General features: G+C 40.3%; 1 protein-coding gene across 5 annotated transcripts in view; it reads left to right on the top strand.

Moving 5' to 3' along the window:
- Positions 1–14,205, top strand: part of lama2 (laminin, alpha 2) — a 385,009-nt gene that overhangs the window by 142,761 nt on the left and 228,043 nt on the right. For all 5 annotated transcript variants that reach the window (XM_087980433.1, XM_087980426.1, XM_087980423.1 and 2 more), the window contains exons 11-12: positions 533–673; positions 1,701–1,859. In XM_087980433.1, the coding sequence (XP_087836559.1) occupies positions 533–673; positions 1,701–1,859 (300 nt within the window). The remainder of the gene's footprint in view (positions 1–532; positions 674–1,700; positions 1,860–14,205) is intronic.

Below are 14,205 nucleotides of genomic sequence, written 5' to 3'. Positions count from 1 at the left end.
AAGTGAATGACTTGTTTTGTTTTAAAGCAGTTAGAAAGTCCAAGCTGTTGGAACTGAAAAGCAGTCTCTAGATCTCAGAGCTGGAAAGAAGGCTTTATGTCAGCAAAACTGGAAAGAGTCAGTTGAATAAGAAATCTTACAGTTGAGATAGGAGTTATACTTCTCTGGGTTATAGTTCAAGGATGTTTGTAGGAAAAACGTTGAATCTTGCTTTTCTTATCCTGTGTAATAAACTTTCAACAGCCTTATGACGATATTTGAAATCATCCATTACAGTAACCAAGTTGCAAAAATAACGTTTCTGATCTATCAGGCCTGGTCTCACTCTCGGTTATGACTTTGTCCAGTGTTACTGTCAGTTAGAATCATAAGTGTTAAGTGGGACTCTAGTGTTATATTGTGATATTAAGGTATCTGAGTCAAAGAATATCTCCCTTTTTTTTCCTAGAATGAAGTGTGCCTTCTAGTATCTGAATAACTTTATTAATTAATCATAATAGTTAACATGATTTATGATTGATGTAATTTCCAGGCCAATACCGAAGGAGAAAATTGTGCCCAGTGTAAAACAGGGTTCTTCAACTTGCGCTCAGAGAATTACTATGGTTGTGAAAGGTGTTTCTGTTCAGGAGTATCTAGTGTCTGCGAAAGCTGTCAATGGAGATATGATAATGTAAGTGCTATCAAGTGACAAGATAACATTTGTCTAATATCTATGGTTTACTGCTGTTGAGGATGTGGGTTAATGTTTTGTGCTTACACTAAAGTCAGAGAGCTTATCCATTAACCATGGATTTTGGGAAATCATGGTTGAGTTTTACAGAGCTAGAAAATTATTGGTGCTGTGACCAGGGCTTCTTTAGACATGTGACTGGTAGTAATTGATCTTAGAGAAATATTGCTATAATTTTCTCTGTGCAAATCATATCAGTAAGACATGTTTGAGAGCAATACCACATTGCCAATTAGGTTTGACCGATTAACTCCTGTAAATTGAGTGAACCTAATTGGAAACTCAACATCCATCAGTGTTAATTCATCCTCAATCAACTAAAGGATATCATCTGTGATAGATTTACTACTCTCCCTAGGAGGTTGTTGTGGTGCAGCAGTTGTGCCTTTACCTTAGAGCCAAACGGCCCAGGTTTCAGTCTTGACCAGCTCTAGAGCTGTCTAGTAATATTCCTAAGCAGGTCAATAAGGGAATGCCTTCTTTTCTCTTCCCTAGATATTCAGCTCAGGCTGATAAACTCACTACATCACACTAACCCTCAATACACATGGCAATTGAAATCCTTGGGGAGGGTGAAATGACCTGGATAAAAATAAAGTGTAAATGAAGACGTAAAGGGCTTTGAATTTCCATGAGTATGTTCCCTTTAACTTTGGAAAAGGACTGATGTAAGCAGACAAGGGGAGACAGCTGTTTACAGCAAATTATGGCTTTTTTTTATCTGGAGGATTTGGGGTTTGAGTAAAGTGAACACTGGGGAATGGTAAAACCCTTGCAGAACCTCAGGACATAGATTTTTAGAGAGGTGTGTTTGATCACCATGTTATACTGTGAAATTTTTATAAATTACAAATGCAGTAATGTTCAAATATGTTTATCGATGTAAGGTACATGCTAGCAGTAAGATATCTGGCCAAATTTGATATAAGTAAATAACACATTTTTTCCTTAAATTTTGCTTTTTTAGGTGACCGACATGTTTGATTGGTTCCTCGCGGATTTAGAAGGTATTTCAAATATCCTGCCGAGGCAGGGGTTCTTGGTTAGACAGCAGCAGGTGATCATAAATGAAGATAAAGGTCGACAGTATTACTGGAGTGCACCAAGTGCATATTTGGCCCGAAAGGTATCTAATTTTAAAGTTTCTCAGTATTTTAAACTGTTCTTTGGCTGCAACTGCTCCTACAGGTGTCATCATGGAAGTAATTTGATCCTTCCCTTGCAGTAGGGCTCAGCCAAGGTTACTGTGATCTTTTTGCTTACTGCCATTTATATCTCTCTGCTGTGGAATTTTCTTGAAATCTCTGCTCATAAGAATATAAGAACTAGGAGCAGGAGTAGGCCATCTGGCCCTTTCAGCCTGTCCCACCATTCAATAAGATCACAGCTGAACGCTTTGTGGCTACCTCACAGTGCCAGAGACCTGGGTTCAATTCCTGCCTCAGGTGACTGACTGTGTGGAGTTTGCACATTCTCCCTGTGTCTGTGTGGGTTTGCTCTGGTTTCCTTCCATAGTCAAAAATGTGCAGGTTAGGTGAATTGGCCATGCTAAATTGCCTGTCGTGTTAGGGGAATGGGTGTGAACTTGTTGGGCCAAAGGGTCTGTTTCCACACTGTAAGTAATCTAATCTTAAAAAAAACCTCCACCTCCCTCACCATAACCATTAATTCCTCTACTGTTCAAAGAATTATTTATCTTAGCTTTAAAAAGATTCAACGGGGAAGCCTCAGTCACTTTACTGGGCAGGGAATTCCTCAGATTCACTACCCTTTGGGGTGAAGAAGTTCCTTCACAATTCATCTGCTATATCTGCTCCTCCTAAGTTTGAGGCTTTGCCCTCTTGTTCTAGTTTCACCCACCAATGGAAACAACCTCCATGTTTCTATCTTATCTATTCCCTTCATAATTTTGCATGTTTCTGTAAGATTCCCCCTTCATTCTTCTGAATTCCAATGAACATAACCCCAGTTTACTCAGTCTCTCATAAGCCAACCCCCCCCAACTCCGGAATCAACCTAATTAACTTCAGTCCCCATAGGTCCCTTTTATATCTTTCCCCTCTCACCCTAAACCTATGCCCCCTAGTTCTGCACTCCCTCATCCCAGGGAAATGACCTTGTATATTCATCCTATCCATGATTTTATAAACCTCTATGAGGTCACCCCTCAGCCTCCAACGCTCCAGGGAAAACAGTCCCAGCCTATTCAACCTCTCCCTGTAGCTCAAATCCACCAACCCTGGCAACATCCTTGTAAATCGTTTCTGAACTCTTTCAAGTTTCAGAACATCATTCCAATAGGAAGGAGACCAGAATTGCACACAATATTCCATGACCATCCTGCAACCATGTCTCCATAATGGCTACTAAATCCTATACATTTGCGATGATTTGTGCTGTTAACTCATCTACCATGTTTTGAATGCTAGAAGCATTCAGATGAAGTGTCTTTATGCTAGTTTTTAAACTTTTTGAATTCTAGCATCTCCATTAATAATATCTCCTGCGACTTCCTTTTAACTTCTTTCAACAAAGCTCTGCTTCATCAACTTCAATTTTCCCTGTACATCCTGCACAGTCTATGCAAAAGTTGGCTTCACTGAGATACTGTGTGTGTGTGTGTCTATGTTGGAGTGAGTGTGTGTGTGTACGCAGCCTTAAAAAAGAATAGAAGAGGCTATGCACTTAAGTAAATGCCCTGTACAATCCAAAGCCAAGTAAGAGGACCGTGAACTGAATGGTGGCCTAATCATTAGCACTGCTGCCTCACAGCGCTAGGGACCCAGGTCGATTCCACCTTTGTGCGACTGTCTGTGTAGAGTTTGCAAATTCTACCTGTGATCCCGTTTCCTCTGCCAGTCTAAAGTTGTGCAGGCTCAATGGATGAGCCATGCTAAATTGCCCATAATGTGCAGGCAAGGTGGATTAGTTATGGGAAGGGTTACAGGGTTACAGGGATGGGGTAGGAAAGGGTGGGATGCTCTTTGGAGGAGAGGACTTGATGGGATGCTTCCACACTGTAGGGATTATATGACCATTCTTTCTCTATCATTATAATAAATACACATTTCTCAGAATGTCAACTCTCTTATTAGAGCTTTGAACTATTTCAAGAGTATATGAATTTCAGGTCAACCATTAATTATGCAGAATAACAACTCTGTCTGATTTTCTGCTGTTAAGGCAGTTCTCCATAATGTTTAAGTGGTGGGTGACATTGCCTGCATGTATGGTTCATGGAAATTCAATAAGTACAACCAGTCAGGCTGTGTTGGCTGTTGATTTTCTTGACATAGCTCCCATCATTCGGTATCCCTCAAATCCTGATATTGTCGTTTGAAGGTTTTTGAGAAAACGATCTTTTTTTTCTTTGCGAGTGAAATGTGAGCATTGCAGGAAAGACCAGCTGTTATTTAGCATGAAGAGATTGCGGTCAGTTGCTGTGTTGTTTTTGCAAAGTTTTGGCTGCATTTGATTTCGCAGAATGTTAAAGGATGGTTCAACTCTATTTTTGCAAGTGGTCGATGTCTGGCGCTGTGACATGTGAATATTACCTGCCACATTCCAACTTCAGTGAGAATATTGTCCAGGTATTGCAACATGTGGGCTCTGACAGTCTCATTATCAATAGTCAGGCTTTCACTTATTCATGTCATCTGGTTTGCTAGCTGGTTGTAATCATTTGCTGGAATGAGCTGTAGGTACCTGTGGATGCAATTATGGAACAGCAAGGAGGTACAGGTGGTAATTAGGAAGGCCAGTGGGAAGTTGGCTTATATTGCAAGGGGTGGAGTATAAAGATAAGGAAACATTGCTGCAACTCTAGAGGATATTATTGTGATCACACCTAGAGTACTCTGTACAGTTTTGATTTCTCACATTGGGAAGGTTATACTTGCATTGCAAGTTGTTCAAAAGTGATTTAGTATGTTAATTCCTGAGATAATCTTATGAAAAAAGAAAGAGTGGGTTCAGCCTATGATCATTGGAGTTTAGAAGAATGAGAACTGATTCTAATAAACCCTTATTGAAACACATAAAATACTGAGAGGATGTGCCAGGAATGGATGTTCTCTCTCATGGATGGGGTGGGGTAAGGTGCACAATTTTAAAATGATGGGCATTTAAAATGGTATTGAGGAGCAATTTTGATTTTGGAACTCTCTCACGGTGCAGGTTAGGTCATTGAATACATTCAAGGCTGAGTTATACAGATTTTTTTACAAATAAGAGTGTAAAGGTTAACTGGGCGTGGGCAAGAAAGTGCTGGTAAGGCACACACAATCAAATCAGCTGTAATCCTTTTGAGTGATGGCACAGGTTTGATGGGTGAATGGACTATTCCTGTTCTTATTTTTATAATCTCGTGAAAGCAATAGTGGAGCACACAGCCCAATCTGTCTCCACTGGGAAAGAATATTGCAATAAAAGTAAAGACCTATACAGTCAAACTCTGGTCGAAAATAAAAAAATTGTGATGTGCCTAAGATATGTTGGCCATAACATCACTGTGTTCTTCATCAATATATTTTGTGTTACCTTCCCTCCCAGATGTTTATAAGTGAAATATTGCTGAAAGGAGAGACGTTAGTGAATTTTTATATCTTGCATCCATCAGGAAAACATAAGAATGCCTAACTTCAAATCATTCCAACATTTCACAGATGTTGCCATGACAAAAAGCAATGGGGAACTATAGGGTTCTCAAGTTCCCAGGTAATTCAAATCTGAGTCGATATGCCAACCAATCAACTCCTTTTTCTCCTGCAGTATAAACTGTGGTGATCATTTGACACTTGGCATTCAACGTTCTTGTGTTTGTCCTCATAAGAAAGGCAAACTGCTTCGGAAGCTTATAACTTTTGTCAGCAATGGTTATATGTTGCATAACATGATGAATATTTATGAGAAGAATGTTTTCTGTACTCAAATTTGGGGTCTGTCATGCAGAATAGTCTGCTTATGCTTCAATATTTAAATGAATTTCCTGCCTATTCATAGGCACACTTCATGTTCTAGATATTACATGCTAGAAATTGATGTGCAATATTAAGTGGGCAGATACTCTGTAAAATGGGCTAACCTGATTATAACGTGTGTCCTAGAAATCCATAATATGAAGACAGTAGTGAATCAATGATTTTAATTCCAATATACTCATGATGCACTGAGCTGGGAATGCATTTGGGGTCTGGAAAGCTTTGCAAAAACTGAAAGATTTCCTTGTATAACTAAGTCAGTAGAATTTTCATGGTCAATTCATTATGGAAATGATGACTAATTAGCTAAGTATTGAATAAATTAAGTCAAGTTTTGTCAACTAGTTCACTTACTTTTCCAAGTCAAATTAATAATTTAATCATTTTTTTCCAGAAAAATGTGTAACATATTTGAGCATATTTATTTTCACATGATTATGTGAAAGATGTTATATTAGCTGCTTAATACCTGTCATTAAATCATACAAAATGATAGATAATAATCAAGAAGAAAAAATAACACACTTCATGTGGGGATAGTACTGCAGCTTTAATGACTTTTCTATTTTGTTTGATACTTACAGGAAGGGGTAACAAATTATTTTGCAAGTATTAATATTCTTTTTTGGAATGTAAGGGAATATCATTCACATTCATGTGGCACACAAACAGTGATTAATATTTTATAAATTAGCTTAAAATTGGAAGTGTAATGACTGAGAGCAAGCCAAATCACAGTGAAAGAGACCATAGCAATTATATACATGTATATTTATATATGTATACTGTCTCTTGGATGAGTAGCAGCCTATTATCAGTAATAGGCTATTATGATGATAGATAACCTATCTTTTGAGATTCTAGCTTAATGCACACTCCAGCAGTTTCATCCAAACCTCGAACATTAGCTATCATCTTTAGATTGACGAGAATGACAGCAGTGTGTGGCATGTCTGCATGGATAGCTACAGACATTTACTTTTATCTGACTGAATATATTTAGTGCAATCCACTTGAAAAATGCAAAATGTCCCTTTCGGAGCAACTCACAACCCATCATTTCACAAAATATTATTTTCATCGAAACCTAAAGGACACCTCACTCGGTGTCTGATTCGTTACTGAGTTGAAAGTGAACTTAAAAGTTTGCTGTGCTTTAAAGAATATATACACAATGTCCACTGCTTGTGCCATGCACAGTTATCACAAAATGGAGCTGACCAATTGGCGTTTCCGTTGATATTAGTTGTAATTGCAAGGTGCTGCTTATTACTCATAATCCTGTCTATGGCATAATATCTTTTTACAGGCTTCACAGCTTTAATAATTGCAGGATTTAATCTCTTCTCCTAGTTCAGGACACAGCATGCAAGTTTATTTTTCTTATTCTGCTGGTTTCCTTTCCCACTATGCATTCAGTTGGCTTAAAGGTCAGCTTCACATGGGAGAGCCAATCAAGCATCTCAAAGAAGCACAACATTAGAGAATAGAGATAGTCCAAAGGTCAAACAATCAGCTGACCAAATGCTGAATGCAATGCAGCATAAACTTCTCATATGAATGCCCATGTCATTCCAATCTTCTCCTGTTTAGGCAGATAAGGACTTCAGTGTTCCATTAGATTTTTTTTCTCTGTTGTTCCCATATAATTAGACATGTTGAAAGAAAACCCACGAGACAGGGGCTTGTGGAACTGAGTATGGATATTGAAATAATCTCGCCAGATAATAATATATTTGTCCATTTGTGTCTCTCCTTATAATTAGTACACAAGTGTCAAATGGCATGGAGGAAAAGGGTGCCTCTGCAGCTACAAGAATGCAGTGTCTAGCAGATCTGTGCTAACAGTGATTAATGATCATTGCTATCTTTTGATTGGTACAGAGCATGCAATCACCTCCCATTCTCCAACCACTGGGAGAGAACTTCACTTCAAAACAAAATTAAGAAGTACAGATAGTTCTCCTATAATGCTGTAGTTGTGTTGCTGTGTGACATTCTGTTATGGAAAATCGTGCAATAGAAATAATGGAACCTATAGGAAAAACAGGGTTGGGGCAAACCACCAAAAACATCAGTTAAAAATCAAAACAAACATAGCAGTTAACCTAATGTAAATGATAGCACAGTCTAAGTAAAATTTTAAATCATATATTTCAATGAAAGAATACAGTAAATTTTATATTTTAAGGGGCTTCTGAATTAAATAACAGCACTGGCCCGGTGGCTGAATTCAGTGCTATTTAAATGCTGTCACGGCTTCTAACTTTCATCTCCAGCTAGGAAATCACTTCATAATGTGAATAAAGACATTCAAACTATGGGATTTCTCCCCAAAAAATTTTCAAAGAGGAAAAAAAATAGCAGGAAGTTTTCTCTTGGCACAAGTCAAAGCTCCTTTTTTTGAGAGGTGCCCAAAGGGCTGGGATGCTGTGAACGGCTGGAGGTTTTGAAGGATTTGGGGTTTCAGAATGAGAGTCCAAGACTCACAGATTCTCTCTCCCCCGACGCCCCCCCCCCCCCCCAACCCCTTTCAAATGGAACTTGGGTCAGGCATAACTTGGGGATGAGTGAGGTGGGGAGAGTTGAGGGTCGCCAATGGTTCGATCTAGTTTCACACCTTCCCCCTTCCACACACATACAACCTCTCTTGTAAAATTGCTCAGTGTTGAAGCTTCAGGCAGCCAGCAACTGAGCTTCTGCTTAACAAAGTGCCCTGCTAACTCTCCAACATTCACTGAACATTGCTGCATTTGCACCTTCTTTTGCTCCCTAACTCTCCCTCTCTGTCTTTCTCTCTCTATCTCTCCATCAGTCTGTGTCTCTCTCTCTCTCTCTCTCTCTCTCTCTCTCTCTCTCACACACACACACACACACACACACACACACACACACACACACACACAATCTCTGTCTGTTTCCTTCTCTCTCTCTCACTCACTCCCTACTCCTTGCCTCCCTCCCCCACCCTCGATGCATGATCCCAGTAAGCATTCCGACAAAGTATTCTAATGCTCACTTCCCCTGAGAGCAGCGGGAGTTTTTTTTAGATTACATTACAGTGTGGAAACAGGCCCTTCGGCCCAACAAGTCCACACCGACCCGCCGAAGCGCAACCCACCCATACCCCTTACCTAACACTATGGGCAATTTAGCATGGCCAATTCACCTAACCTGCACATCTTTGGACTGTGGGAGTAAATGGAGCACCCGGAGGGGGGCCCACGTAGACACGGGGAGAACGTGCAAACTCCCCACAGTCAGTCGCCTGAGGTGGGAATTGAACCCAGGTCTCCAGCAGTGTGAGGCAGCACTGCTAACCACTGTGCCACCGTGCCACCCACTTTTTTTTTGATCTGGGATGGAGTTCTTTGTTAATTTGGTGGAGAGTGGTGTGGTGTTACCCCTGAAACAATTAAACTGTTCGCCCTGGGAGCAGGTTCGAGGCTGTCAGCTTGTCAGGTGGTGGGTGAGGTGACAAATAAGAGGGCTGCTTTGTCCTGATGGTGCTGAGCTTCTTGAGTGTAGTGGGACTTGCATTCATCCAGGTAATTGAAAAGTATTCCATCAAACTGCTGACTTGTGCTTTCAAAATGGTGGAGAGGCTTTGGCAGATATCATCTGTTATGATACAATATGGTATGGTATTCCTAGGCTCTAACCTGATGTTGTAGCCACAGTATTTGTATAGCTAGCGCAGTTTCTGATGGATGGTAAATCCTTGCACAAGGATATTAATAGAGGACCATATTGTGACTGATATGTCAATTAACATCAAAAGACAATAGTTAGCTTCTGTCTTGTTGGACATTGTCTTTGCCTGCCACTTCCATGCTGCAAGCTGCACTGTCATGTATAAGAACACTGTGAGGGCAGAGCTGGATGGTAGGGATTGTGCTAATGTAGCAATGGGCTCTGCCCAGCAGGTCGCCTCCTCCCTTCCCGTCTAAGGTAAGAACACAGTGATCTGCGAGGTTTCCTCTTTAAAGGTTTGGATAGTGAAGTACTTGTTAACTATGTTCAAGAAGATTTTCTTTATCAATATGTCAATGTTCCTACTAGAGAAGGAAGAAAACTTGACCTTCTCTTGGGTAGTAAGGCAAGGCAAATGATTGAAGTGATAATAGGGGAACATTTTGGGTCTAGTTTGCACATTCTCCACGTGTCTGCGTGGGTTTCCTCCGGGTGCTCCGGTTTCCTCCCACAATCCAAAGATGTGCAGGTTAGGTGAATTGGCCATGCTAAATTGCCCGTAGTGTTAGGTGAAGGGGTAAATGTAGGAGAATGGGTCTGGGTGGGTTACGCTTCGGCGGGTCGGTGTGGCCTTGTTGGGCCGAAGGGCCTGTTTCCACACTGTAAGTAATCTAATAATGAGAGTTCAGAGGCATTATGTTCCTGTTAGTGTGAAAGGTAAGGCTAGTGAATCATGAATGAATAAAGATATTGAGGCTCTAGCTAAGAATAAAAAAGAATCATATAATAAATATAGACAACTAGGTTCAAATGAATCTCTTGAATAGTATAAAGAGTGTAAGGGCACGCTGAAGTTTGAAGTCAGGATGGTAAACAGGGGATATGAGATGACCTTGACAGATAAGGTTAAGCATAATTTAAAGAGATTCTACAAGTATGTTAGGAGCAAGAGAGCAACTTGAGAAAGAGCTGGGCCCATTAAAGATCAAAGAGGTCATCTTTGTGTTGAACCTCAGGAGGTGGGAGAGATATTAAATGAATATTTTGTGTCAGTTTTTACTGTGGAGAAAGAAATAGAAGCTAGAGACCTCCGGGAAATAAATATTGATGTTTTGAAAGCATTTCACATTACAGAAGAGGAGGCTCAGGACGTCTTAAAGAACATAAAGGTGGATAAATCTCTGGGACCTGATCCAATGTATCCCAGAATGCTGCAGAAAGTTAGAGAAGAAATTGCCAGGCCCTGGCAGAAATATTTGCCTCATCCATAACTACAGGTGAGGTGCTGGCTGACTGGAGAGTGGCTAATGTTGTGCCTTTGTTTAAGAAAGGATGTAAGGAGAAACATGGGAACTATAGATCTGCGAGTCTGACTTTGGTTGTGGATAAGATGTTGGAGGTGATTCTGAAAGATAAGATTTGTATGCAGTTGAGGAGGTGAGGACTCATTAAGGATAGTTAGCATGATTTTGTATGAGGAAAATCGGATCTCATAAACTTGATTGATTTTTTTGAGGAAGTAACCAAGAAGATTGGTGGGGGCAGAGCGGTCAAAGAGCTTAGTAAAGCCTTTGACAAGGCTCCACATGGTAGACTAAATAATAAAATTAGCTCACATGGGATTCAGCTTGAGCTTGACAATTGGATACAAAATTGGCTGAGTGGCAGAAGACAGAGAGTGATGGTGGAGGGACGTTTTTCACAATGCAGGCCCGTCACCAATGGAGTTCCACGGGGATCAGTGCGGGATCCATTTTGCTTATCATTTACATAAATGACTTAAATGAGAATGCAAAAGTCATGTTTAGTAAGTATGCAGATGGCACCAAAATTGGTGGTATAGTGGACGGTGACAAAGGATACCTAAGATTACAAAAAGTTCTTGATTAGTTGGATCAATGTGCTTAGGAGTGGCAGCTGGAAATTATTTTGGATAAATGCGAGGATTTGCATTTTGGTAAAACAAACAAGGGGACGACTTACTCAATCAAAAGTAGGGCTTGAGTAGTGGTGGAGCACAGAGAGACCTTGGGATTCATGTACATAATTCTTTGAAGTTTGCATCACATGTAGACAGGGTAGTTAAGAAGGTGTTTGACAAGCTTGCTTTTATTGCTCAGACCTTTCAGTATAGGAGTTGGGACATCATGTTGACGTTGTAAACTATATTGGTGAGTCCACTTCTGGAGTGCTGTGACCAGAACTGTAACATCCTGTTATAGGCAAGATATTAGTAAGCTGGAGATGTTTTGGAAAAGACTTACCAGAATGTTGCCGAGAATGGAGGGTTTGAGTTATAAGGAGAGGCTGGATAGGCGGGAACCTTTTTCACTGGAAGGTAGGAGGATGAGGGGTGACCTTATAGAGGTTTATAAAATAATGAGGGATATAAATAAAGCGAATGACAGGTATCTTTTCCCTAGGGTGGGGAATTTCAAGAATAGGGGACATATTGTCATGGTGAGAGGAGAAAGATTTAAAAAAGACATGGGGGCAACTTTTTCACACACAGTGATTTGTATGTGAAATGAACTTCCAAAGGAAGTGGTGAATGTGGGTGCAGCTACAATATTTAAAAGACATTTGGGTAAGTAAATGAATAGCAAAGGGTTAGAAGGATATGAGCCAAGCAGCAGCAGGTGGCACGACTTTAGTTTGGGATTATAGTTGGCATTGACTGGTTGGACCAAAGGGTCTGTTTCCATTGCTGTATGATTCCAAGACTGTATGGGTCTTGCCCCAAACCTATCCCGTCAAGCTTAAAATTGAAGACGGGTTAAATGGCCAGTAATTGGTGACTGAAAGGCTTTAAATTGGGCAAAGCCATGTGGGCTGCCTTAAGCCTTTGCTGCCATGTGTTTAATATTAGTCAATCACGGTTAGGCACGAAGGTAATGGGAACATCATTCAGCACATTTGGAAAATAGAAGGTCAACTATGCAGTATTATTGTGTAAAGCAGAGGCTTGAAGGATCAGACATCTCGAGATCCAGCTTTTCATGAAGAAATGATAAGGCACACAGGTAGGTCACTACCTGCAGATTGAGATCTCAACGTTTCTTTTATTCTGAGGGCTGTTTCTCAAATTTCCTTGGGATCTACATTTTGATTTTTGGTAGGTTCCTTCTGGCTTCAAGGCAACTTAAATTTAAATGTATAAGTTAAAAGACAAATTACTCTTGAAGTTGAAATTTGCAACCTTAGTCCTTGTCTGCATTAAAGAATATTAAAGAAATGAGAAAAATGAAGCTGGGCATTCAGTCACGGATATAACAACAATTAAACATTTTTTTCTGTATTCACCTCTCTAGCGTCTGCCTTTCAGTTCACACCACCTCTCCCACCCAGCCTCACTCCCACCTTATCAGTTTCCTCCAGTTGCTGACCTTAAAACAAATTCAAGACCAGGAAAGTCAGAATTTTCTAAGTGGCTGAACTCCCAATTTATTTTATATACGTCTTATTTGGAAAAAAAAACGTACATTTTGACAACCAAAAAATGCTTGTGTTCAACGAGTGCTCCAGTTATTGAAACGTAAAAAGAAAAGTTTAAGCAGAGATTGGGGGAGAGGGGGTAGACAGAGAAACCTGCAATATTGTACAGAACCTGAATTTTATCCAGTATGGCTTCCTGACACCCCCCTGATGAACTGAAAATACAAGCGCAGAAATATTTATTTTGGTCAAAATGGAAGATCAGCAATTCTGGAATTATTGCACCTGTAATTCATGTCTTGGTAGCCATATCCTACAAAATTTCAGAATGGGAAAACAAATTTAAACAGGATCGCCTATATCTTTACAGTTTTGCGGGCTACTAGAAACTCTTCGGTGGCAAATTCGCTTAGCATCTGTTTATTTTTAGTGCTGATCGGAACCAATTCCTTGGGCTTTAAACTTTTCGGACTAGGCAGAAAGTGGGTGGGGGCAGTGACCCTGTGCAATTCTAGCCTTAGAGATTAGACTTTATTGTCACGTGTACTCAAGTACAAAAGTACAGAGAAAAGTTTTCAATGCCACTACACACTGTGCCATCTTAGGTATAGGTCAATTAGATTAGATTTCTTACAGTGTGGAAACAGGCCCTTTGGCCCAGCAAGTCCACACCGACCCTCCGAAGAGCAACTCACCCAAACCCATTCCCCTACACTTACCCCTTCACCTAACACTATGGGCAATTTTAACATGGCCAATTCACCTAACCTGCACGTTTTTGGACTGTGGGTGCAAACTCCACACAGACAGTTGCCTGAGGTGGGAATTGAACCCGGGTCTCTGGTGCTGTGAGGCAGCAGTGCTAACCACTGTGCCACCGTGCCGCCCACTCGTACAACAAGCTAAGAATGAGGTAGAAAGAAATAAGGAATAAGTTAAAAGTTAAACATTATAGTCACTCTCAGTATAATGTAAAAACAAAGAAATAAAGTTAAAAGTTAAATGGTGTAGTCCTTCTTAGTATTAAGCTGAAAAATAAAGAAATAAAGTGATAGGGTTAGTCCTCCTAAATCAGTTGAGGGCTGTATAAGTGTATATAAATTGAATTACATTGACAGCACTCCAAAGAACAGGGTAGGATCCATCCCACTTGGCAGACGTTGCTCTGTAAACTTTCCTTTGAAGGGTACGTCTAAGCGGAGCAGAAGGTTTCTCAGAGTTCACCGAGAAAGTCAAGGCTGCTTTGAGCTCTTCCCAACATTCCTTTTTAAGTTCTGAGTAGAATCATGTCAGAATTAGAAAAGTTAACTTTGTTGCCCTCTCCACAGATTCTGCCAAACCTGCTCACTTTCTCCAGCACCTCCT

This window comes from Chiloscyllium plagiosum, unplaced genomic scaffold (assembly GCF_037043375.1).
Source record: "Chiloscyllium plagiosum isolate Xiang-an unplaced genomic scaffold, Cpla_swu_hap1 HiC_scaffold_3, whole genome shotgun sequence".
Classification (NCBI taxonomy): Eukaryota; Metazoa; Chordata; class Chondrichthyes; order Orectolobiformes; family Hemiscylliidae; genus Chiloscyllium; species Chiloscyllium plagiosum.
Note: the sequence above shows the minus strand (reverse complement) of the source record. Positions and strands in the feature narration are given on the sequence as shown.